We start from the raw sequence: 24,202 nt of genomic DNA, 5'->3' as shown, positions 1-24,202 counted from the left end.
GTGGTGGAACGAAAGAAAGAGGGATGAACAACCTCGTCGTTCTACTCAACGACTTTCCAAGTCCGACAATGGCGAACGATGGCGTGCTCAGAGTCGAGGGCAGAAGCACGTGACACGACGCCACAATTGATCGCGTCTGTGTGGCTCTCACCGTGCTGTACCCTCCTCCTGCTTGTTCCTGGTTGAACAAGATCAGCCATATAAGCGCAGAAACCCTTTGAATTAAGCTGGTCCAATATGTAGTTTCGGCAATTCCTTACAACTCTGAGTGAAGGAATGGAAAAGTAAGTTGCATATTCCTTCAAGGCGCATCGCGACACGTTTATTTTTGTTTCTCCACGATATGAGCCGCTAATCAACACCACCGTCGTCAACCACTCTTCGTTGTGGTTGGTCATCCTCAGAAGAATCGTCAGAGTCCTCAGCGACTGGTGCAGCACCCCAGAATCTCGACATCAAATTTCGAAGCACCCGGGTTGGGAGAGCCTGTGGGACGTTCGTATCAGCCATGGAACGCTATTGGAACAACACAGACGAGTCATATAAGAAACACATACCACCGCCTCTTCCTCTTCCTCTTCATCCTCATATTCTTCTTCCACTTCGTCATCTCCGTCGTTCTGATTTGCAGCTTCACGCGCCTGTCGATCCAATATATCCTGCTCCTCGAGTTCCATTGCCATCCTCTCATGCATCCCATCCTCCGCTTCCTGTGCCTCCCTCTCCCTTCGCTCCCTCTCCTCCTCCTGCTGATTTTCAATAAACTGTAACTGCACCCAATCCCTTTCCCTCTCATCCTCCGGCATCCCACCAGGCATCCTCCCTTGTCCCCCTTCCCCACCACCCTGTCCACCGTTGTTAGCCATAGCTGCCGCGATCATCATCTCGTCCATAACGTCTTCCGGCAGATTCGCCGCCACCTGCGCGAAATCCGCAACCCCCCCGGGAAACTGCTCCCTAATCGCCGGATTCGCATCGAAAAAATCCTGGAACTGTCTCCTCATCACCGGATCGGGGATCATCTGCTCTAACAGTCGCTGCTCCTGCGCCGCGTTTCTTCTTCGTCCTCCCCGTCCACCATGAGCACCAACGGCGAATATGTCGTCGGCACCGGCGAAGAAAGCGTCGTTGTAGGCGGTTAGTTGGGTTGGAGGGGGCAGGGGGTCGCAAGCGAGAGTGTTGCCTGGGCCACTGACTACATTCTCCGGCAGGTAGGAGAGAAGTCTCTGGGCAGAAGGTCCGAGTGATATAACATGCCTGTATACAGAATGCGCGAATGGTGACATCGATGTGGTTGGTGCAGAAGAGAATATAGACGTAGAAGGTGTTGTGGAAGTGACCAGCGGCAGGAATCGGTCGTTGTAGGCCGGTGTGATGGTCGGTGAGCCAGGAAGGGAAGAAGATTCGGAGAGGGAAGTGACCGTCTTTCGGAACCAGGTGGCGGTTTCTGGAATTTTCCAGAGTTGGAAGGAGCGTTGGACGTAGAGGTGTGAGAGAAGGTTGAGGAGAACTTCGGGCTCTTTTGAGTAGCTGGGGTAGGGCTACCTATCAGTCGTCTGTAAGAAAACGAAATAAGCGGGACGTACTAGTCCTTCGTGAAGATCCTAAATGTATTCTGGGCCCTGATATCAGTTGACAATGATATCTCAGCCTTGTCAGCTAGCAGCGGGACGACCGACGGCCAGTCCACGATGGCCTGTTTGAGTGCTTCGGTCGCCTACGCAAAAGATGGTAGCATCATCATCGGTCAGCAGGTGACATCGACAGGATAAACCTTGAAAGACATACTTCATCGTCCTTCCCAACCGTCCGCAATGCCAGCGCCCTCGCATAAGCCCATCCGGGCAGCGCCAGAACATTCGCTCTACCTTTTAACAGCCCACTCTGTCCCTTCTCATCTTCCACCTCGCCTCCTGTTGAAGACTTAGTGGACGCAGATTCGAAGAAGGCCCACAGATCTATAGCCCATTGTGCCATGCCTGCCTTGACACTCAAGAAGTCAAGATGAAGAAGAGCGCCGTGTGGATCGCCCCATGGATCGAGAGAGTATAGAAGACGGGAAAATTCGAACGCGGTGCGGAAGGTACCGCGGCGTTGGAGGTCACTAGAATTGTTCAGCGTCAGAACCAAGGCAAACAGAGATATACAGGGCCGGCAGTAGGTGCAATGGGAGTGGTAATTGAGGAGCGCACATGATTTGACGATGCAGAGCCAAGAAGAACGGCCTGTTTTCTACTCTATCGAAGTCGAGACGGTTTCCTCCACCTGTAAAGGTGAACGCTCCAACGAAGGCACGTTCATAGGAAAATAGAGCTCGGTCGATAAAGTCCGACGCTGTGCTATGCTCTGCAAATCATGCCAAAGTCAGTATCGAGGGAGGTGCCGCCATAACAGGCAGACATCACACCAGGAGCACGCACCTTCGCGGTGATTGGATAACTCTGCGAGCTGAAGCAGAGTATCCGCGTGGTAAGGTATCTGACGAACAATACGATAGAATCCCTCCGGGTCTATGAGAGATGTCAATCCTCACATCGGAAAGCGGCGCATGACCGCCACCAAAAAACGCCACGCAATGATACACTCACCACCCGATAGCACCGTCCTCATGAAACTCAACGTAACCCCTTTATACCGCTTACTATATTCAACACTCCACCACTTTTCCCCCTCAACGCCTACTCCCGCCTCTCCCCTTCCCCACTTACATCTCCTCTCTTTCTCCTCGACCTCCGCCGGGCTTAAGGCCCTTAACGTCAATCCCTCCCTCATCTGCGCAGGCCACCATGTCCTCTTCGGATTTGTCAAATTCGACCTCTGAGACGTTGGCTGTCTGCGCGCATTTCCACCCGCTCTGTTAGCACCGGAACCTTCTGAGGATTGGTTGGAGGCGGAAACAACGCGGGAACCGAAGAATTTACGCATTTCAGCGTCAGCGTCGAGGTGGGTGAGCGAGACAGAGAGGAGGGGATTGAGCTCGTGGGTCAGTTTTTGGGTTGCGGGAGCTGAGGGGCCTGTGGTGCGGGTGGAGACTTCCTTCAGGTCGGGATACCTATCCATACATTCGCGCACAACAACGTTAGGACAGGCAAGGATCGATGAGTTTTATACAGCACGAACTTGACGGATAGCTCGGCCAGAGCTTTGTCAATATCGTCCCTTCCATCCTTCTTCTCCTTGGCTTTCTTTTTCTTCAGGGCCTTTCGTTCGGCTTTCGATGTAGAAGGTGTAGACGGCGTGGCGGGTTCAGGAGAGGCTGGCGATGCGATGCTTTCGGGTTCAGGGTTTGGAGTGGCGGCAGCGGGGGCGACGGAGGGGGTGATGTTGCCAGTATCTTTCTTCTTCTTCTTTTTCGACTGCAAAGTAAGAATATAGTCATTAGATTAAATCATACGGCAGTGAACATCCATAACACTCTGTCCGAAAATATGAGAGAACAAAATAAACGAACATACCTTTTTCGCTTTACTCTTTACCTGTCCCGCTCCTTCCTGCCCGCCCTCATCTTCATCCTCGTCTCCAAGTCCGTCTGCCGCCATAAGCTAGTTTTACCGTCTACAATCATCGAACGCACAGACACAACTGAACTACTCACAGCTGCAAATCCCGCTTGTGACTTCTTCGTCTTCTCGGGAAGTGCCACCCCTGGATCAAGCTCATCGTCACCCCCTGATGATTCAGCATCTGGAGATGCTGCTCGACCTCCGAGGGCGAGGAGTTCTTCCTGTTCGCGTTGCTGGCGTTTGTTGAGTCGAGGAGCCATGCTTCAGCACTACTATCCTGGTCGGTGCACCAAAATGAATTGGGAAAGGGGCCTCTAGCGAATGAGGCCCATTGCGTTAGTCGAAAGAATCGGTGGCGTCAATATGATGCCCACATTATCCTCCAGAGGTCAAGATTATTTACAACCGGATGCGCCCTCGCAGGCCGACAATATTGGTTTATAGATGGGAGTTGAAGGAGAAGGAGATGGTCGAGCTCGGTGCCGCGACAACTCATTTCTCCATGCTCCAGTCGGGTGCAAGTCGGGTGTGGCGCGGGCCGCCTTGTCATTTATGGCGCCCGACCCGACCGTCTGCTCTCCAAAAGTATTCGACTAAAAAGATTATCATTCTGCAAAGCACAAAACTCTTTCGACAAAATCAAACATTCACCCCTCCGAGTCCCTGAACCAGCACGAGGTTAGGATCCATCCTGCCAATAAAATATCTGCTCTGAATCCAGAAGTAGTGACATGCGACACAGAAACCAAAAAGCATGCCCACACCGACGACTGACTCTCATGTACTACCTTGCTGTACCTACATAATCTAATTCTCTGAGCAAACCCAGAATGCATAAAGTGATAATGAACAAGCGTCAGATTGGCAAAAAGACTGCCCCAGTCAGGCTCGAACTGACGACCTTCCGATGCACTGGATCATCTCCGAGATAACAGTCGGACGCTTTGACCAACTTAGCCATGGGGCAGATATTCTCGTTAAATGTAATCTCGTTCTGATTGACGTGTTCCTTCGTCTACCCATTCCGCACACAAGATTCGTGAGTGAACTTCGAGGACAGGGTGGTTCTCAAGTGATCTTAGGCCTTTGCACCAGCCAATTGGAACAATTGGCAACTCTGCTCGTGGGATACTACCTTGGCAGAATGGCGGGAATAAAGTGAAGACCGCAAGAGCAACCAAAGATGTGGCGAGCGATTAATTGGCGGCGATATGTGCCACAAAACCTGACTGATGCTGTAGCAATTGGAGAGAACACCCCACTTCTCGCACGACATCGTCCCTGCTGGCAATGCACAAAAGTCAGCCATTCAATAATGATCATGACGGAGGACTTTGCGAATGATGAGCGGGAGTAGGCACGTGCAGACGTCCACTTTATCCATTCTCCAAAAGGGTCACGCTTTGATCGCTGTCCTCCCTGAAAGTCCCTGAAGCAGGACGGTCATTTTCGCTGCCGGTGTGACAGTGAGCGTCAGGCATTATGCATTCTCTCCGGAGTGGAGACCGAGAGGGATCATTCTTAGGCACAAAAGATGGCCCATTTGACCGGAACAATCTCCAGATATGCTCACCGTCGACATGGAGGTTTGTACAACGAGCCATCTACTATGCGAGTCCGGTGAAGTGTACCTGGAGAGACTATGCTTGCTGTCAATGACATCCGCTGCCACTAACTACTCCTTGGCCTGCCATTGAGCCCTATCAAGTGAGCCCAGACCTAACACAGCTATGCCGACAGTCGTGGGTTTCCAGGTAAATCCCATTCGAGCCCCAAGGTTCCTGTGGCTGGCATCAACTACGACGGTGTTAATATGGTGCCCGAGCTAAGATGGTCACGGTGCAACGGTGAGAGTAAGGTGGACGCGATTCTTGAGGAATACGGGATTCTAGCATGTTGCTCGAGTTTCACGGATGGGAGAATGACAACAAGTCTGTTACTGTGCATGGCGACTTAGATCGAGGAGAAAAGCTCGAAGAAAGGGGCGCGGAAATTTGCAATTCTCTCTGATCCGTGTCCGTGGGAGTTTTGCAATTGTCCCCGGGACGTCCCGGACTTGTCTCCTTCACGTGAACTTGAATCCTTCCCACATCCATCGACGACAACGACAATTTGATGTTGGCCAGTACGAGGATGCTATTTCTTTGGATATGCTAACATTCATACTCACTTCATAGTACACATTGGTACGAAGGTACCCATCATTACCTGCAAGAGAGCTGGCAACTTACGAATGGCATGTCGTTCGCCGGTTCAGTGAGTTCTTGAACCAGCGTGTCTAGGCTTGCTTCTCCAGCCTTTCCTTGTAATAGCCCGTGTTCATAAATGGAACCAAATTCCACATGTACGGTGGCGATCAGTTGTGGCTTGACGGTGTCCTTACATCACGCTTGCGCTTTTAGAGTGTTCTTGTCACTCAATCCGTAGCTGGCTACATGGCGATAGACTCTCAGGCTAGAGTCTACATTGCGGCACCGTCTCACTGCAACCGACCTGGCCCGGGGATGCGTTGGTTCCGCAAGCCGATGGCCCTTGCTGTTTTGACCGGCTTTTGATTCGCAGGTCTCTAGTCATTTCATGTATGCATTGCTATTGAAAGCGAAGACAAGTAATTTCCCTGCCGCATCGAGAGTAACAAAGCGTTCCTGTCGTTGATGCGCTGAAGTCAAGGAACAGGCACTATCATGAACTGCAATCACTGCTTCATGTCTCGAGTGGTCCTCCGACAGATATCGCCAATGGGTCGACTGCCAACAACCGCTATATTCTAGTCTACTTACATTTTGACCTAGTCCTCTAGCTTGTTGTTACCATCGCCGAAGATGCACCATTTTCGATTTCTCCATCCGCCTACACCATTGCTACTCTCTCCCCTCAAAACCAAGGTAAGCTCGCTTCTAGAACTGATCGTCCCTGGAGGGTATATTTCATAATTCGTACCGAATCATTTTAATGGACGCCACATAGCCAGAGAGATGTAGACTGCAGGACACGGTGTCCCATCATTTGGTTTCGTCTAGGCTAATCATGGCTTGTTCTCTCTTCGATCCGCGAGCTGGAATTCATCAGCTTAACAGACAATTTTCTTGGCTACCGATGAGAGCCTTTTTTGATATATCGGCTAGTTCGCTAACCAGCCATTCGATTAGGGTGTGCAAACTCGAATACTGGATCTCACGCATAGCCAGAAATGAATTGTGTTCACGGATGCTCTTCCCGTGGCATGTACGTCTCTCCACGATGACCCGACTCCTGCGGAGATGCCTTTGCCCAAATTGAACATACGTGTAGATGCAAAAGCGGTTCTGAGGCTCTCTATCTGCGATGCGTCTAGTATAAAACCTCTGCCTGTTAGTCTGCAATTTCCAGCAGATTCGAGTTCGCTTTCTTTCATTCGCCTTGACCTATCTTTTTATTATTCAACTATGCCACACCTTCCTTCTATCTTCCTTCTATCTGGATATTTTATAGCGGGTATCAACGCTGCTATAGGACCCGTTGCAGACCTCCACATTGTCAACAAGGTCATCGCACCCGACGGCTACTCTAGGGAGTGAGTTAATGTCATTAGATTCTCCATCGTCGTTGTCCTCACCAATTATTCCCCTGTCTAGCACTGTCCTTGCCGGTGGTACCTTCCCTGGACCACTTATCACTGGTCTTAAAGTATGAGAGTGTCTTCAACTTCCAGAATTCTTTCACTAATACCCTTGACCCGGTAGGGAGCCGAATTCAAGCTCAACGTCCATGATGACCTGACAGACACCAACGGAATGCTCACTCCGACTTCGATTGTAAGTCTATGTCTCCGCTTACTTCATGATTTAGTTATCCTCATTTCTACCTCCTCTAGCACTGGCACGGGCTGTTTCAGCACACCACAAACTACGATGATGGTCCAGCCTTCGTCACCCAGTGTAATTTCAATCGCTCTACATTACATTGCTTTGTACTAAGCACACTCGTGTACTAGGCCCGATCTCTCCTGGACACTCCTTCCTGTATGACTTCAAAGTGAGCCTTCTCTCATTCTTCCATTACAGGTCCTATTGACCCGTTTTCTGGCGAAGGCACCCGGTCAAAGTGGAACATACTGGTACCACTCTCATCTAGGAAATCAATACTGCGATGGATTACGTGGCGCCTTCGTCATCTACGACCCCCAGGACCCCCACCGTTCGCTATACGATATTGACAACGGTATTTAGCCGCCTCTTTCTCATTCTTTTCCGCTGATTCTGATATGGTCCCTCTTCTGCAGAAAGCACCGTGATAACTCTCGCGGATTGGTTAGTGCGATCATCCCCCAATTAAGTTAGCTTTGAAACGAGCTGACTATGACAACCACCCATCACAGGTACCATTATTTATCGCTGAATGCTCCTGCTATCCCGTGAGATCTATTCTCTACATCGATTGGTTTTCGTCGATTAATGGCCGCATGAACTACTTTGTCTTCAACCTGAATAGGGCTCCTAACTCGACTTTGATTAACGGCTTGGGACGCTATAAGGGTGGCCCTTCTAGCCCTATCGCGGTCGTGAATGTGGCTTTCGGTCTCCGGTACGTACAATTTCTGTATCACCCACTGATATAGCAACTCTTTAGCTCCCACAGCGCTAATTTCATGAGATGGCTTATACTCACCATTAACAGGTACCGCTTCCGCCTTGTATCGATCTCGTGTGATCCAAACTTTGTGTTCTCTATTGATGGGGTCCGTCTCAACCATAAAACCTCACAACTAGGTCTTGCTAACTCTTAGTTTTTTATATAGCACTCTATGACTATCATTGAGGTGGATGGAAGCAACGTTGTACCTCTTGTTGTGGACTCTATTCAGATATATGCGGGTGAGAATTCAGTTACAAATCACCGTACAAGTGGTCCTCACCATGTCTACTTCGCTATCCAGGTCAACGCTATTCCTTCATCGTAAGCAATCCATATTCTTCTCCCTGTGTTATGTCACTCACACATCGATCAATATATATAGCTCCACGCAAACCAGAAGATCAACAACTACTGGATGCGCGCACTTCCCAATGCATGTCCTTTGCTGATATTTCATAACAATTACCAACCCCCCTAAACCGTTCTCGATCTTGCAGGAAGTCAATGCGACCACAAGCGGTGGGATCAATTCAGCTGTCCTGAGGTATATCGGTGCTCCTCTCCGGGATCCTACCACCAATCAAACTGCGACCGTCCTTCCCATGGTTGAGACCAACCTCCACGTATGTCGTTTTACCTATCCATTTGAGAGGCCCTCGTACTAACGGAGCTTTGTCGTCATCCAGGCGCTCGAGAATCCATCTGCTGTCAGTGACCCGTTTCATTCGTAGCGGAGATGAGATTAAATTGCTCACGTTGTTCCCCCACTACAGCCCGGTGCACACACTCCCGGAGGCGCAGACATCAACTATAACCTCAACGTCACCTTCGTACGTTTTCTTCCGTACGAATCCTTCCACAGTTCCGCCATTCCTCTTCATACCATTGAGCGAGATCCATTCGTTTACTGACGCACGAACTTTTGCAGGACGGAGCTCACGGTCAATTCGACGTCAACGGCGTGCCCTTCGTACCTCCCACAGTGCCTGTTCTCCTTCAAATCTTGAGCGGAGCACAGCGCGCACAAGACCTTCTTCCGGCCGGAAGTATCTACTCTCTGGCGCCCAACAAGTCCGTTGAACTCGTGATACCGGGTGGCGCTGTCGGCGGTGGTGTACGCCCATTCGCTCTCATTTATTATTGTCCATGCGCCCTGACACGTATTATTTCTGGCTTTGATATCCGTGCTTTGTGCCTCGTATAGCATCCCGTCCATCTCCATGGGGTACGTGTCAATCTTACATATTATGGACCCTAATGCGGACGCCCATTATTTTTTGCGTGTTATTACTCACTTATACCCAACCCCACCCCAAAAATAGCACACCTTCTCTGTTGTTCGCAGTGCCGGGAATTCTTCCTACAACTGGGACAATCCCGTTAAGCGTGACGTCGTCAACATCGGAACGACGGTAAACGATCAGGTCACCATCAGGTTCTTTACAGACAACCCTGGACCTTGGTTTTTACATTGCCACATTGACTGGCATCTGAACGGTACGTGCTTACTTTCCGGTTCTCTTCCCTTAGAGGCGTTGGATTTGAACTTAGGACTGTTCGTTTGTAGCTGGTTTTGCTGCGGTATTCGCTGAAGACGTGCAAGATGTGCCACTGGTCGATCCTACGCCTGGTGCGTCTCTTCCCCATCCCCACATACCATACTTCTGACGTGTGTCGGGTGTATATGCAGCTGCTTGGAAGGATCTTTGCCCCATCTTCAACTCGACCACTCCGGGACCTACCCCCGCTGCCGTTTCTGTCATCAGCACCATCGCTGTGCCGACTTCTTCACTCATTCCTTGATTCGTAACGGTCAACTTACTTATTGTTAATCATACTACCACCTCTCCTTCCGTATTTTCTTCTTATTTATTCGAACTTCTCCTTGTCTCCTTGGGGCTCTATCACCAACAGAACAGTGACGCCTAAATCACACTCTTTCAATTCTTGATGCACTTATTCTATCGAAGTTGATTGTTCCCACTTTCGAGTCGAGCCTGCTCTTTTGGTTCTATCATTTTGTACAATGAGTATAATATCAGGACTGCGTATACTGTTTATATCTACCATACGTACTCGCGTTCTGGCCTATTTATTGGTATCAGAGTGTTGTAAAGACACGAAGATGACTACGAGCCTCGTACTACAGGGAATCTATGGCTCAATACAGGGTAAAACGATCTGGGTCTGAAACTGTCTATTATACGAAACACATCATCCTCAAACGTAGGCTATTTAAGACCTACCATTACATGCAGAGCATCCACGTCACGAGAAGACAATCGCCACATCCGGTCCCTTCCTCTCCAAATACTCCTCCCAAATATCTCTATACCTAAACGTCGAGATAAACGGGTTACCCCAGATCTCCTCGTCCGAGACCATTCTCGAAATCCTATATATTTCTCTCCGATCACGTGTACTGTATTGTTTTATCATCTTGTGTGCATGGCGAAGTGACGGGACTCGCTGTATTCGATATCAGTATCAGAAGGCCACATAGGAGATGTTCCCGAACAATTCCAACTGTGAATATACGAACCTTTTCTGGATATACCATTCCCCTCCACTTCATGTAATCCTTAACTCTCAGCTCATACTCCCTCGACTCCGGGTCAATCTCTCGCGATTCGCGATACGAAGGGAGCAGTCGCGGGACAAAGTATCCTGGAAGAGGGATAGTTGACTCCGAGACAGAGCTTCTGGATGTGCTATGATGCATGCGCGCATCTGAGGCGTATAGTGTTTTGCGCCATCGAAGGGCAGAATCCCAGTATTTTTGTTCGGCTCGAGGGGAGGGATATCGGTGATAGGGTGTCGAGTGGGTAGCCCAGGAGGGTAAGAAGCTAGTGAAGAGTCTGTGAAGAGGGAATGTGAGGCAAAAAAGACGGGGAATTGTGTGTTGACCGAAGGCGAAGAGCCAGTGGAAAGCCTGTTCCACGGCATGTAGGAAGAATGACGTGGTGTTCAGTGGATAGGTGGCGCATCGGTAGCCGACCAGCAACACAGCACCGGTCGAGAGAAGTTTTAGCCTTCTCATGAGCCTAGGTTCCAGAAGCGAGTTTTCGTGGATCCAGGGAGGCTACCAAACGATGAGGGTCGTTATTTGTTTGGTATAGAGTTTACGCACATACATCACGGTGAACTCTTGAGGGGCATCCGGTCCCTTGAGTATTGAGAGCTGATGGTCAGAGACATTGTCAAGAGAGCAGCGCAAAGTAGAGTATAAAATTTGGAAATTAACACCGCCATAGCGAGAATAGCCCATAAAGCCCTCAAACCTGGTCGGTCGCCTCGATTATTGAATCCTCATGGGAAACATGTGTGGCACTAGTCACATATGGCGTTGCTATAACGAGTAGTAAAGAGCCACATCGTGTGCACATCGTTCAACCTAGAGTGAGTGAAACAAGTCGGTGGCAATTATCTCTCGAGCAAAAAGACCTGAAAATGAACGTCTATCTTGAAGGGTGGGCCAACGGTGAAGTTCGTCGTTGACCTTTGGGCTGGCCGGTTCGTGCCGAAGGAGGCGCAAATGAAGCTCGGGGCCGGCGGAAGTCGCCGCACGGTACCGGACGGTCCCGGTCCGCGCCTCTTGCCTCGAGGCTCTTTGACCAAAGTCCATCGTCCATCAGCCCGCCTCACGGTCAAGTCCACCAACACCAGGTGAGTCCGCCCATCCTGAGCAGTAGGTCTCCGCCGTACTCACCCGTCAACTTGGCTTTCGTTCCTTCTCCCCCTCCATTCTCCTTCCACTTTGGCTGCTTCGGCATGGATCGTCCCATCGATGGCTGCAATAAAATCATTTTGCTCCTTGGAGGCCGCAGGCCGCGATGGCGCAGACGATGTCCCAGACTCATGGAGCGAGTGGTCCCATGCACTCATTACAACACCATGACGGTCTTTCAAACGGTTCCAACATACCTTTATATCCGAACGAGAATCCTCAGCAGTCTGAGGAACTGTTCAAGCGCTCTGTTATGATCGTCATATGGTACAAGGTGAGCTCCCCTTGGGCTTCGCTTATTTCTCTGCGACTCGGGTCCGAGACTCTGCGGTATTGTGCGGTTGCTTTCAGCTACAACAGTGTGGCTTGTTACACATTTGCAAACACAATCGTCTCTTTGTTAGCGATCAGTTGATGTGTACCGTACTGCTCACTCGACATGCATCCATTGCTGCGTGTGATGAATGCAAGTTCATCGATCAGCAAAGCGAGATCACCTTTTGAGCTTTCCTAATGGGTGTTCACTCATCCGTCTGTCCCAACTGCTCAGCGCAAAACCAATGGGTCTCTTTCACATCTATCATTCCCCTTGTCTTTTGAAATTGTCCTGATGGCGATAGAACGGAAAGCGCCACGTCACCTTACACGTTTAACTGTTTTTATTTATGCTTTCTGGGTAGACCTTCAATCGGTTGCCTCTCATATCGAATCTATCGTCATCTTCGAATATAACATGCCTAAGCACAACGATCTCTATTTCTTGTCTCGCGCATTGGGTCGACGATATCGTCTACAAGTTTCCTATGAACGCCACCGCGTGTGGCAATTCAGGAAATTAGCAGATTTCAATCACACTTCACGTTCTGCGTGTTGTAAAAATGATGTCCATGCCTAGTGCCCTATCTGTAATACTTGAAACCCTGTACGGTGGGCGAGAAAAAACCATCGCCTGTCTGTTTCATGCCTCTACCTCCGGACGTGCTTGCTAACGGTCTAAACTCATGCATCCAGGCCCATACCACACCTCTCCGCCTCCTTCACCCACTATCAAGCTTTCCTTTCCTCCAGCTCTCATGCTTCCCATCCCTCCTCTCCTCCCTCTCCCTTTCACAAAATTCCTGGGTAGACGCCTACAACGCCGCTACTGGCCAATGGGAACAGCACATGATTGATACCGTTCGCTACGTCCAATCCGAGGAACGTATCCTTTACCGCCTTCGACGAAGTCTCCTCGAAGGACTCAGCGAGGAGGAATGCCCCGACATCGACGATGAGGTCGCGATGCAGCCCCCGCCCGTGGCCCGGAGACATCCACACAGACCGGCCAACGGTAGTAGTGGAAGCCCGCATGGAAGTAGCCGTCATAACGGTGGGACGAACGGATTGAAGAGGTCGGCTCCAGATTCGGCGGATGATTCGACAGGTCCAGCGCAGAAGTATTTCGTTGGTGAATATCGATCTGGACATGCAGGGACACAACCCCAGCAGCAACAACAACAATATGCCGTTCCAATGGCGCAAAACTATCCGCAGCCGCTGTCGACACCACAGCAGCCCCATTCGAGCCCGATCCAGGCGTCTAATGGAGTGCCACAGAACGGCTCGACTATGTCTTCTCCGTCAAACAACAGTCAGCAATCGCAGCACCACCAGCAGCAGTCCACTCCGCTGAAACAAGGAACATACGTCTTTCAACAAGGCGGGATGTACCCCGTACCACCCCAGGCTCCCATGCCGAACACCTCTTCCGCCGGCGCCAACCAACCTAACATCAACATCTCGCCACACCAAACTCATCCTCAATCCGGCCAAACCTCTCCGCAACATCACCACCAACAGCCCCAGCAACATCAACAGCAGCCACAACACCAACAACACCAAGCTCACGAACAATCCCAACACGAGCAACCAGACCAACAACAACCCCAAACCGCCGAACTCCCAGACCACATCCGAAATCCTCTCCCCGCACCCGCTCCGATCCCTTACCACCCTCACCCACCACTGAAACGCTGGCCGAATGACTATACCGTCTCCGAGATCTCAATCGGGTTCAAACAGATGGACTCTCTCGTCGGCTCTATGCCTACTCTTACTCAACGCGTCGCCTTTGAGCGCGTCTTTGGCTGTCGATATGTTAAAAGCACGGTTTGCCGGCACCGAGGCGTTTGGAGACGTGCGGGCGAGGAGGTTAGAGCTTATTTCGAAGGACTGGGAAGGGACGAGAGGGCTGTTTGGGGCGAGTTCGTGCGGAAGGTTGAGGGGAGGGCGAGTGGATTGCAAGGTGGCGGCGAGAATGGTGGCGTGGATGGATCGTCCAGTGCGGGGACGAGTGGACAGTCTGCTTCAACGGGAATGTTGACGAATGGCCATGGAGTTGTAGGACCTGGTGTTGGCATGGTCATCTCTGTGGGGCTTCCACTCGGGCAGTCAACGGAAGACATGGTCCATATGCAAGGAGGAATGATGGTCCCGCACAACCACGGTCACAACCACAATCGAAATCACAGTCACAACCGTCTCCATAGTTCGCACATGATGGGCCAGAGACGAGACGAGGGAGGACAACAAGAGGAAGAGGCGGTCATGGGATCCTTGGGGCCACCGCCATCCGAGCACGACGGCCGGACGTCGGGGGTGGTGATGAATGGCGGCAGCGCGGGAGGTACGGCTGTTCCTCCCCGCGTTGAACTGCAGTCGCAGTCGAGGGATAGCGCTGATCTTTCTCGCTGGAACTCTTCAGCGCAAAATGGAGAGGTGCCGACGCAGACGCACACGCCGATGCCTCAGCCGGGAGGTGCGTCCTTACCTTATTATTGATCTTCTAGTTGGTCGGTGTTCTAAGGCTCTTTTCCGCACAGGAAATCCACACGTTCAGGTCTACGATCCATCGCTAACGAATGCTCTCGGAAACAACGAGTAGTGCTTACGCCATCCTACGTTCAGTATTTATATCCAAGCCGGAATAGTCACAGCACATTTCCGTCACTATTGATATCATTTCTACCCGATGCTCGACACACTATTTCATAGACTCGAGTTCTGGAACGGTCCTGTAAAAATATTTGTTTGTTTTCCGAAGGGGTGTATGTATGCTTGTTGAAAAAGTTGCTGTACATCTGCTATCACTTGTCCGCTTTGTTCTCCAAGTATCGACCATTATTTGAATAAGATCTGACCGCACTAGCATAGGTCCAGAAACTCAAGACCAACAACACGTCTCAAGGGGTGTCCGAACACTCCCCCTCCTAATCCTCTTTTCTCTTTTCTACCGAGGTCTGTTCGAGAAATGCGTCTGGCAATGCCATTGCGCATGCGGACTGAAACGGTCCAGCCTGTCACCCGATCTCGTTGCCTGAAGGAACTACGGAGACAGTACTTTTGTTTACGAGATATCAACCTGAGACTCAGTTTTCCCCTTCTTGGCTTGCCGTTCGCCCGCCAAACCTCCGAGCATTGGTAGAGTCTCGACGTCTTTCTCTCTCGTCCGTTTCCCAGCAATCCTCGAGGGTGACATAGTTGCTCCCCAGGACGGAGGCACCGTCGTGAACTTGTTCGGTTGGAAGTGACTGGGAGAATTTCCGCCGCTCATAGTGCCCGAGCTGCCTGGCCCTGGCAGAGGACGAGGATGCGTAGGCGGTGTTACTGGAAGTTGTACAGAGGACGCAGCTGGAGCTGGAACAATAATGGTGGCTGGAGCGGTCGTAGTGCCGACCGGGGCGGTGTCTGTGTCGAGGACTTTGTGCGCTAGGGAACGGAAGCCTGCTTGTGTGATTCCGAAGTAGCTGTTTTCGATTGTCGAGATAGTCAGTGACTTAAGCTATGTCGATCGTCTAATCGGGACAGAATACGTACTGAATATCCGTCGTGTAGATTCGAACGAGAACCTCTCCAAACTTCGAAGGAGTCAGCCCTGACGCCACTCCCTCATTCAACGGTAGACATTCTATAATAGTTTGTCAGCCATAGTAAAAATGTGATAGAAGCGTAGTACCGTTTGGCCTCTGTTTGGTGTAGAATCTGATAAAGTCTAATGGATTCTTGTCCCCCATTCCATAGTGCAACTTCGACAGAGTGACGTGTATGTTCTCCGGCTTTATCTCTTCTACAACTTTTCGCAGCGCGTCACCTACTAACCCCTCTGCACTTCTACGGTTTGTATCTTCCGCCATAGTGTCTCCATCCTTTGCTGTGCTAAAAGCAGCGCTTCCAGTAGATGACGGCGGCTCGTCGATCTCCCGGGCATCCAGTCTTAATCCCACCCCTCCTTCTGGCAGTGTACTCATTAAGGATTCCATGGGCATCTTCTTGATTTCGGCAACGATATTGGCGGGATTGATACTAGCTTTGAGGGTCGCATGAAGATCCCAGTCGAAGACTTTATAGTCAACGCATTTATAGAGATCGCGCTCACGGACGCGTCTGAAGATGCGGCGCGACTCGGTCAGTTCCTAGAACTAATATTAGTAGTGCGATGGGTCGAGCGAGCAACCCCGGGAATACGAAACGTAACGAACCGGATCGCTCGATTGTTCAATGAACTCCATGATGTTGTCCGTAAGGTAAAGATACTTCTGTGGATCCTCGATTCGTTCAGCGATCTTGAGATGTTTCTCTGCCTTCAGCAGAGCATCAATGATCATGTACTCTATGGCATTTGCTATCGTTCCGCCCATGCAACAAACGAGCAATTCCTTTTGTCAGAGGTTGATCCTGAAAGGGGGGAACAAGCTCACAGGTCTTGTGGTTGTATATGCGCTTGTGTAAGCTGAACCGCATGTAGCACAGCTCATAAAGCTGATTCGCGTCTTTGACGTCGTAACAAATCTGATTGTCGATGACTCGAGCGGATGTAAGGAGCCTATCGGGGTTCGTAATTGAGGTGATAGGCGAAATGAGTCCAAAAGACTATAGGACGACGACGGAGAGGTGGTCACCAACCGTAACATGGTAAGATTGCCACGCTCGCCTACGGCTCTTGTATCGCGCATAATGTAGTCAAATCTGTGGGGTAGCAGGCAGCGTTGCAATTAGTTCCTGAAGCACTCAGTTTCCGAGGCGAAGACTGTAGTGCGCACTTGTCAACATCGATCCCATTGCGTTTGTTCGCCACAATCTCGAACAAGTATTCTTTCCCATTGGTATTCCTGGAGTGAACAGATAAGCCGTCTACACAGATACGCAACGGAGAGTACGGGAGCAGAGGCGTACTTATATTTCTTCGGTTCACCTCTGATTAAAGCTTTGATGTACTCTGCATCATCGTCCGAGATGTCCAGCGTGTCCTTGTACTGCCGGCGCATGTCATCGAACATCATCTCGGAGGCATCCTCATGGGCCCATCGCTTATCCTTTCTAAATTCATGCACTATTATGAAGTAATCCCTAATCCAGGACGAATCTGCATGCGATGACTTACATAGCAAGCGGGATGAACGATCCATCCCAAAGATGGCTCCAAGGTCCATGCCCTAGATCATGACACAAGCCAGCAAGCTCGATGCAGTATACATCTCTGTCCGTAATCCCTAGTTCTGGCTGCAGCTTTTGTAGGTGCTCTACCGTACGACGAGCAAGGTGGGCCACACCTACGAACGAAGTCGAAGGGGTAAGCAAGGCGACAGCCCATGTACCAAGTAAAATAGGGAAGTACGGTGCAAGTACCGAGAGAGTGTTCGAATCGATTATGGCAAGCGCCTAACCAAACGAAATAGAGCACACCGTTCTGCTTGATGCTCCGCAGGCGCTGAAAATGGACACTGTGACTCGGAGAGCACGTCAGATTGACTCGCAGATGAAGGATATGAAAGCATACGTGTCTACCACCTTGCAGACTTTGGAGGATAATGGTACTTTATGCAGGTCAGCATCCGGACGAAGAAAATAGCAGATGCAAAAGATAGGCATGTCAACGTACTGTAGTCGTGAACAGGATCATGGAAGCTTCGGCTCGCGGTGGAGTCTTCCTGCATGATCGCTGTCTGAAAGACTCAGGGATTAATATGCAGCAAAATGTGTATAAAAAAGGGAAGGGTATTGGAGAAAAGCCAGATCCCGAAATAACATATATATGGATCACTCAACATCTCCTTGGGTATTCGGAACTCATCGGCAGACCAGAGAACGAGCGTCTCATCTGACCAGCCAGCCAACTTAGCGAAAGAACCTAAGCGTAGAAGTCGGTATAGATTTGTCACTATATCCGCCGTTACAATAACATGCGGGTCTGCAGGATCGAATGAACGAAAGACAGGTAGTATAGGGAGTGGTGGGCGCCGTTTGCTACCAAGGACAAAGAAACAAAGAGAACGAAGCTCCGTATGCAAATTGTGTAGAGCAATAGATTCTCGATGAACCAACAGACTTACATCAACGGAGAATAAACAAACGGGAGACTACGACGGAGGTGACGGTCAAGAGCAAGTTTGGAAATAATAAGCGGGGGATTGGTGGAGGCTGACCGTGGGAGATTTTGTCCTTTCCTAGCCCTTCCCATCACGCCGTCGCGTCTGCGACTTTGTCCAATACCACTTTCGTCCTGACCGTTTGCTGGAGCCCGGCCCTTAGGTATGTTGACTTGATTTGCCGCAAGACTAATTTATTGAGCTGGATGCTCTGTTTTTATAGAATTTTCATTCAAATCCAAGGCTACCGTTTGCGAAAAGTATACACCAAGTCTTCAGGCAGGATGGCGGCATTTTCCTCGCAGGAGACCGTGACGATGAGGCAGTTCAAGGACCCAATTCATGACTACAGTGAGCTCCTATAGTGCGATTCTTGGTTGCCTTCTATACTCTGTCGGCGTCAGTGACCATCGATGAATGAAACCCACGGACGGCCGCACGTACGCCACACTGGGCCACGAGTACCAGTCACTGTCTTTGTATGGCTGAACGGGGCTATTTGGCGCATGTGCGACATCTACTCAATGGTTAGGATATTGAAGGTCTGACACAAAGCGGTTTTTACACACAGTTCCCCTTTCATCTGATATTTGCAAGGTTGTGGACACGTATGTCTTTCAAATATGTTCATCCCTACAGTCTTTGTTCTGACGCAAGTCGCACAGAAAGCACTTTCAACGCCTTCGAGATATCAAGCAGCTCGGTACCTCGTACTATGTCTGGCCCGGAGCATCGCATAATCGCTTTGAGCACTGTTTGGGTGCGTCGCGCAACACTCTGCCTTCATTTTTCCACGGTGCTAAACCGTTTGACACACGTTCAGGTGTAGCACATTTGGCCACCCTGATGGTTACACACCTTCAACGAGCACAACCAGAGCTTGGGATCACCGAACGCGATGTCCGGTGTGTTATCCTCGCCGGCCTGTGCCACGATTTAGGACACGGTCCCTGGAGCCACGTTTGGGATAGTCTTTTCATCCCCGTAGCACTGTAAGTATCACTTCCTTACATTTAACTAAGGATCTTTGTCATAAATCATATTCTACGGCAGGAAAGGCAAGAAATGGTGCCATGAAGACGCTTCAGAGATGATGCTCGACGATATGATCAAGCAATACCCCGATCTCGGGATTCCACCAGAAGACGCCACGTTTATCAAGGCTCTGATCGCTGGCGCCAAAAAGAGATGCCCGTACGTTGCCCTAATCAACTGTGTATTCAAATTGTTTGTTGACCAGTGGTTCCACAGAGATGAGAAGGGCTTCCTCTTCGAAATTGTGGCGAACAAGCGCAACGGACTAGACGTCGACAAGTATGCTTCTTATCTCTCCCGAATTCATTTAACACTAATATGTGTTGTAGATTTGATTACATTCAGCGAGATAGCATCGCGGTAGGAGAGCGTGGCAACCTATCCCTCAGCCGGTGAGCTCATACCTTCTTTTTGCCATCCAAAACCTCCGAACTTACTTTGCTTGACAGGCTCATCACATCAGCACGAGTGATTGAAAACCAGATTTGCTACGATATTAAGGATTCCAACCAGATCTACGAACTCTGTTGGACACGCTTTTCGTTCCACAAGCGTATCTACAATCATAAAACCGGTCAGTAATACCTCCCGCACACTTTTCTTTCTTTCTTACCTCAACGTCACATGCTCACTACATCCTATCAGCCAAGGCGATAGAGTACATGATCGTAGACGCCATCCTTGCTGCCGAACCGTATCTCTCCATCGCAAAACAGATCGAGGTTCCGTCAAGGTACCTTTACCTCACTGATCACATTGCGACTACCATTGAGGCCTCGGAAGACGAAGTACGTTCCACTCGAAACGTTTTGGAACCATGCAGACACCTAAATTCTATCTCACCATCTAGAGACTTGCGCCAGCTAAGAAGATTTTTGACCGTATCCGCGAACGCAAACTCTACCAGTGTGTCGACTACAAAGTCTTTCAATGGGCCTTCTACGACACTGTGAGGGTGCGAATAACGGCGGAGAACATTGCCGATGCTGTTCGCAAGCTCAGCGACCCCGAGATCATTGCCTCTACCACCCCTGTGAAGGAAAACGGCGAGATCGACGAGGTGCCGCGTAGTGAGGATGATGTTATCGACGCGGAGTTCGTGAAGGCCATCACAGCGGATCATATTGTCGTTACGTTGTCGAAGATGCACTATGGCATGCAGGACAAAAATCCTTTGAGTTTCGTCAAATTTTATCACAAGAAGACGCCCGATAGTGAGTCACATTGGATCTTTGTAACTGTTTCGATAGCTTAGCGAAATTTTCACAAAACTGTACAGTTTGTATGCATGCAAGCTTCCACGAAGTGTCCCACCTCATGCCCGAAGTGTTTGGAGAGGTTCTTCTCCGTGTCTACACCAAAGACATCCGGTTCGTTCTCTCGCCACCATGTTCACGCGTTCCGCCACTAAATTTTCACCCTTTCGCAATCCAGCTACTTTGGCCTCATCCAAGCAGGCTACCGCTCTCTCCTCAGATCCATGCCTTCTCAACCCGATCCCACCACACCTGAAAAGCCTACAGCCCACGCTCCCTTTGATAGTCCCTCAACACCCACCAACGCAGCGACCGCAGAAGACGCACCGAGCACTCCCAAGGCTCCTTTCAGTCGCGTGTCTAGCAGAGGCTATGGATCTCTCGGTCTGGGCACTGGAGCTTCCGGAGTCGACGACTCTCCGTTTGCGGATAATGAGTTTATGACGGTTAGCAAACGGTTCCCGCTTGCGCCGGCGAGTCCTTCAAGGAGTGGCGGTGGCGGTGGCGTCCTGGCACTGAGCATTGGGAAGAGGCAGAGGGCTGAAGGCGATAGCGAGGTATCGGGAGCAGAGTTGAAGAAGTCGAAGTCGAAGTGATACACGTGTTGAAGATGGTATTCGGTGCCGGTTTCTAACTTACATTCGGTGTATTGCCTCTTGCAACTTATGTTCGGCCTAAGGCTAATAATATTTGATGTTTCCAGTGGATCTGCACTCCTTTGTGGTACGGATGTTACATTGTGCTGGTCTGGGGGAAACACCCTCAAGCGGTCTGTGGAAGTTCTGCTTTTGAACCACGTGTATGGAGGGAGGTAAGTACAATACTTAGCAGCGCAGACCGCTTTTATATGTGCATATGGTCTCAATATTCTGATGGTCATGTTATTCATAGTGCCAAACGGCGTCGGACGTATAGTTCCTGTTCTTGGGTATATGGTCGCAGAACACGTTGACCTCTGTCTCACCGTCTTCACCAATTCCCTACATAGTAGACCATCATTCTTTGCCGGGCGTCTCTCTCTTCTTCGTCTTCATACTCTCACGAGTGTGAATGATGTCAGGTGCTACTGTTGCGCCACCATAATTACGACTCTATATAGCCTCCCCCTGAGCCTGAGCCCTCTTCCCCCACCACATTTCCGCCCACGTTACTATGTCCTCCGCTGCCGATTTACTGTCGCAAGCTCAAAAGGCTTTGGATAGTGCGAAAGCCGTCGGTGCAGGCCGCTCTCTTCGAGGCATAAGGATCAGCCTAGCTATCTCGCGGCTGTACGAAGCTCAAGGACGGTCAGTTGGCAACGATGTTTTGCTACGGAAGTGCAATGAAAGCCTTATCACCGCTATGGCAAGTCATGCATATATCATCATCCTCACGTTTGCCAGGGTTGCCTTTTGCCAATCAATTCACTCAACGGTCTCTTCGGCGTTAGTACCAAAAATTGGCTTTCTTTACGGAGCAATCCCGCCTTACGACGCCGGATGTCCTTGATATTCGGACGACCATCGACCACGCCATTTCTATACTCAGCACATCTCCTGCGCAAGCATTGTCTTTCACGTCGATTGTTGACGACCTCGTTCCGACTCTGACGACCACGCCGACGGGCCTTGTACTACTTCACAAGCTCTCACTCCCCTCGTTCACACCAACCAATGTCCGAGATACTGTCATACAGGACGGTTTTGACCATGTCCGCCTCAATGCGATCCTAACACTTGCAGAATCTAAATACACCGATGCTACTCGGATGTACGAATCTGGCGCATGGGCCCGCGCCCTCAATCTCCTGCAAAGCGAAGACGCGGCGCTGAACAGCGCTTTAGAGCTGGAGTACCATGTGGGGAACAAGGGATATATGGAACATGGTGGTGCCACACGGGGAATGTTCTTACGCGCGGACTACGACCTTCTGTTGGCTCAATGCCGCGGGCATCAGGCGGTGAAGACTGGGGATGATTTGTTCGAGACGAGTCTGCGTGTTGCACCGGAGGAGCTCCTTGGTTGGGCACAGCTTGCGCAAGACGATTATCGGTAAGCAGCCAATCCCGATGTGTGTATTGACTGACGAGCTCATTTTCTTCGTTGTGCCATCAGAGTGGCATATAGACTTAGTGCTACCAGAGATATTGAGCTCGAAGGAATGTCGCTAGGCCGTCTTGCACGCTTTCATGAGCGCGTGACGTTGGTACCCTCAACGTACGTAGTTATGTTTACTTTGTGGTTTTCTGGTAAATTTTCGTTAATGTTTCCGCATCCCCTAGCGCACACGAGCTCTATCTCCGCGCTGTTCAGCTCGGGGCCTCGCTCTCTCCTAACCTCCCAAAGGGAGAGTGGTATTCCACTGCAATCAAAGCTGTCCAGACCTATCGTGATTCCTTGCATTCCAAGGAGGCAAAGGAGTGGGCCGACAAACGTAAGCCTGTGCTCGACAAGTTGGAGAAGGAGATCAACCAACTCGAGACCAATGCTCGCACTATGGAACATCGTGAGTTCGTGGACTGGATCTGGGTTAGGTGGCCTCCTAAGACTCCAGGCGAGTTTTCATTCCCCTGAATTCGAGGTTCGCGAGCTTCAAGCTTTTGCTCAAGAGCTATCCATTTTCTATAGGGTCACCCGATGCTCCTAAGGACACAGATAAACCGGAAGAACTGACCAAGAAGATGATGCTCAAAATCATACAAAGGTATCACAGCGACAAAAATGGGAGATGGGGAGAGGAATGGCACGTTCTATCTGAAGAGGTAAGTTGTCGAGACCATACCTCCCCACGGATTCCCTTTTTTCAAGACATTGATTCCGCTCCAACAGATCACGAAGATGCTCACCCAGATGTAAGAGCTCACGTTCCCATATTTTTTTCACAGCCGTATTCACCTCTTGCTTTTCTAGCTACGAGCGCATGAAAGGAGTCGATTGATCAGAGTGTGTCTTTGGGCTTGGTTGTGTGATGGAGAATTCCTGCACCATCCCAATTTCATGGCCATTGATTTATGCCTACCATTTTCGATCATGTCTCATACGATTTTCTGTAGTCATCGTATGCGATTCGAATTGTCTGCTCATATCCTTTGAGTTCTAGAATTTTTAGAGGTGTACATGGAAGTCGAGTGGCTGAAGGTTGGTAGAACAACGCCACACATCGCAGGGTCAGTGGTGCCACAACCAATGTACGATGTTTGCATTTGTTTGTTTCGGGGATGTTGGAACGTGCGATGGATGCAAAATGGATGGACCTCCAAGATCCTTCTACTAATACTGACGGTGCGATTGCCAGTCCTCAGTGGTCACCTTGAGTTGTGCACTCAATCACCTCAACATCATAGTATCGGTAGTACAGTGATGCACCGGTCCTTTGGGCAGCAAAATGCAATGTCCTCCACCTCGCGCGAGACAGCATTTTCAGCCGTTTCCTCCTCATTCATATCACTCTAAATGAACCTAAGAGTATATTTTGTTATTGACCTGGACGACGACAACAATTTCTTCCACCTGCAGGGTGTAAAAAAGGGTGCCCAAAGGACCGGCGTGCCCAAAACGGAGAATGCCGAAAAGACCCCTTCGCAATGGCTCGTCCTCTTATTTCGCATGCATGTAACTCTGCAGATAATACATGTTTTGGGAGCTTTCGATGCTTCCAGATTTGATTCTGGATTTTATTATATT

At 50.1% G+C, this 24,202-nt stretch overlaps 6 protein-coding genes and 1 non-coding gene across 7 annotated transcripts; 3 read left to right on the top strand and 4 right to left on the bottom strand.

The window, feature by feature from the left end:
* Positions 1 to 226: 226 nt before the first annotated feature.
* STEHIDRAFT_169328 (DUF654-domain-containing protein) lies at positions 227 to 3,950 on the bottom strand. The gene is made up of 11 exons (XM_007305376.1): positions 3,878 to 3,950; positions 3,596 to 3,817; positions 3,456 to 3,542; positions 3,121 to 3,356; positions 2,589 to 3,052; positions 2,421 to 2,510; positions 2,193 to 2,346; positions 1,789 to 2,104; positions 1,587 to 1,717; positions 558 to 1,530; positions 227 to 486 (listed from the first exon to the last, which is right to left on the bottom strand). The coding sequence occupies exons 2-11, from the start codon at positions 3,761 to 3,763 to the stop codon at positions 352 to 354; spliced, it is 2,754 nt and encodes a 917-aa protein (XP_007305438.1). The 5' UTR covers positions 3,764 to 3,817; positions 3,878 to 3,950; the 3' UTR covers positions 227 to 351.
* A 426-nt stretch (positions 3,951 to 4,376) lies between these two features.
* STEHIDRAFT_t169 lies at positions 4,377 to 4,470 on the bottom strand. Its single transcript has one exon. It is a non-coding gene; the product is annotated as a tRNA-Asn (tRNA).
* A 2,458-nt stretch (positions 4,471 to 6,928) lies between these two features.
* Shlcc10 (laccase) lies at positions 6,929 to 9,959 on the top strand (the record flags this gene model as incomplete). The annotated part of the gene is made up of 21 exons (XM_007305653.1): positions 6,929 to 7,056; positions 7,118 to 7,169; positions 7,226 to 7,297; positions 7,357 to 7,420; positions 7,477 to 7,517; positions 7,574 to 7,703; positions 7,765 to 7,792; positions 7,861 to 7,896; positions 7,974 to 8,066; positions 8,160 to 8,220; positions 8,281 to 8,356; positions 8,419 to 8,438; positions 8,500 to 8,550; positions 8,615 to 8,740; positions 8,804 to 8,824; positions 8,891 to 8,947; positions 9,046 to 9,231; positions 9,322 to 9,342; positions 9,440 to 9,614; positions 9,685 to 9,747; positions 9,808 to 9,959. The coding sequence occupies 21 exons, from the start codon at positions 6,929 to 6,931 to the stop codon at positions 9,918 to 9,920; spliced, it is 1,614 nt and encodes a 537-aa protein (XP_007305715.1). The 3' UTR covers positions 9,921 to 9,959.
* A 426-nt stretch (positions 9,960 to 10,385) lies between these two features.
* On the bottom strand, positions 10,386 to 12,002 carry STEHIDRAFT_111957 (uncharacterized protein; the record flags this gene model as incomplete). Its single annotated transcript, XM_007305375.1, has 6 exons — positions 10,386 to 10,586; positions 10,660 to 11,199; positions 11,248 to 11,298; positions 11,399 to 11,466; positions 11,574 to 11,725; positions 11,827 to 12,002. 6 exons carry the CDS (start codon positions 12,000 to 12,002, stop codon positions 10,386 to 10,388), a joined length of 1,188 nt encoding a protein of 395 aa, XP_007305437.1.
* Positions 12,003 to 13,926: 1,924 nt separating this feature from the next.
* Positions 13,927 to 14,121, top strand: STEHIDRAFT_59460 (uncharacterized protein; the record flags this gene model as incomplete). The annotated part of the gene is made up of 1 exon (XM_007305148.1): positions 13,927 to 14,121. A coding segment is annotated over one exon (195 nt), but the record flags the coding sequence as incomplete, so codon positions are not given.
* Positions 14,122 to 15,229: 1,108 nt separating this feature from the next.
* Positions 15,230 to 18,037, bottom strand: STEHIDRAFT_169325 (uncharacterized protein; the record flags this gene model as incomplete). The annotated part of the gene is made up of 12 exons (XM_007305374.1): positions 17,762 to 18,037; positions 17,660 to 17,696; positions 17,509 to 17,603; positions 17,264 to 17,432; positions 17,056 to 17,199; positions 16,923 to 16,991; positions 16,786 to 16,848; positions 16,581 to 16,705; positions 16,362 to 16,504; positions 15,839 to 16,295; positions 15,700 to 15,790; positions 15,230 to 15,629 (listed from the first exon to the last, which is right to left on the bottom strand). The coding sequence occupies exons 1-12, from the start codon at positions 17,814 to 17,816 to the stop codon at positions 15,230 to 15,232; spliced, it is 1,848 nt and encodes a 615-aa protein (XP_007305436.1). The 5' UTR covers positions 17,817 to 18,037.
* A 351-nt stretch (positions 18,038 to 18,388) lies between these two features.
* Positions 18,389 to 23,595, top strand: STEHIDRAFT_98899 (HD-domain/PDEase-like protein). The gene is made up of 20 exons (XM_007305373.1): positions 18,389 to 18,411; positions 18,472 to 18,599; positions 18,820 to 18,856; positions 18,914 to 19,008; positions 19,072 to 19,240; positions 19,302 to 19,442; positions 19,500 to 19,562; positions 19,613 to 19,675; positions 19,733 to 19,857; positions 19,929 to 20,071; positions 20,134 to 20,497; positions 20,563 to 20,653; positions 20,718 to 21,350; positions 21,431 to 21,883; positions 21,969 to 22,570; positions 22,634 to 22,735; positions 22,801 to 23,072; positions 23,147 to 23,280; positions 23,348 to 23,370; positions 23,429 to 23,595. Exons 2-13 carry the CDS (start codon positions 18,533 to 18,535, stop codon positions 21,133 to 21,135), a joined length of 1,776 nt encoding a protein of 591 aa, XP_007305435.1. The 5' UTR covers positions 18,389 to 18,411; positions 18,472 to 18,532; the 3' UTR covers positions 21,136 to 21,350; positions 21,431 to 21,883; positions 21,969 to 22,570; positions 22,634 to 22,735; positions 22,801 to 23,072; positions 23,147 to 23,280; positions 23,348 to 23,370; positions 23,429 to 23,595.
* Positions 23,596 to 24,202: the final 607 nt, after the last annotated feature.

Source organism: Stereum hirsutum (genome assembly GCF_000264905.1).
Source record: "Stereum hirsutum FP-91666 SS1 unplaced genomic scaffold STEHIscaffold_9, whole genome shotgun sequence".
Lineage (NCBI taxonomy): Eukaryota > Fungi > Basidiomycota > Agaricomycetes > Russulales > Stereaceae > Stereum > Stereum hirsutum.
Note: the sequence above shows the minus strand (reverse complement) of the source record. Positions and strands in the feature narration are given on the sequence as shown.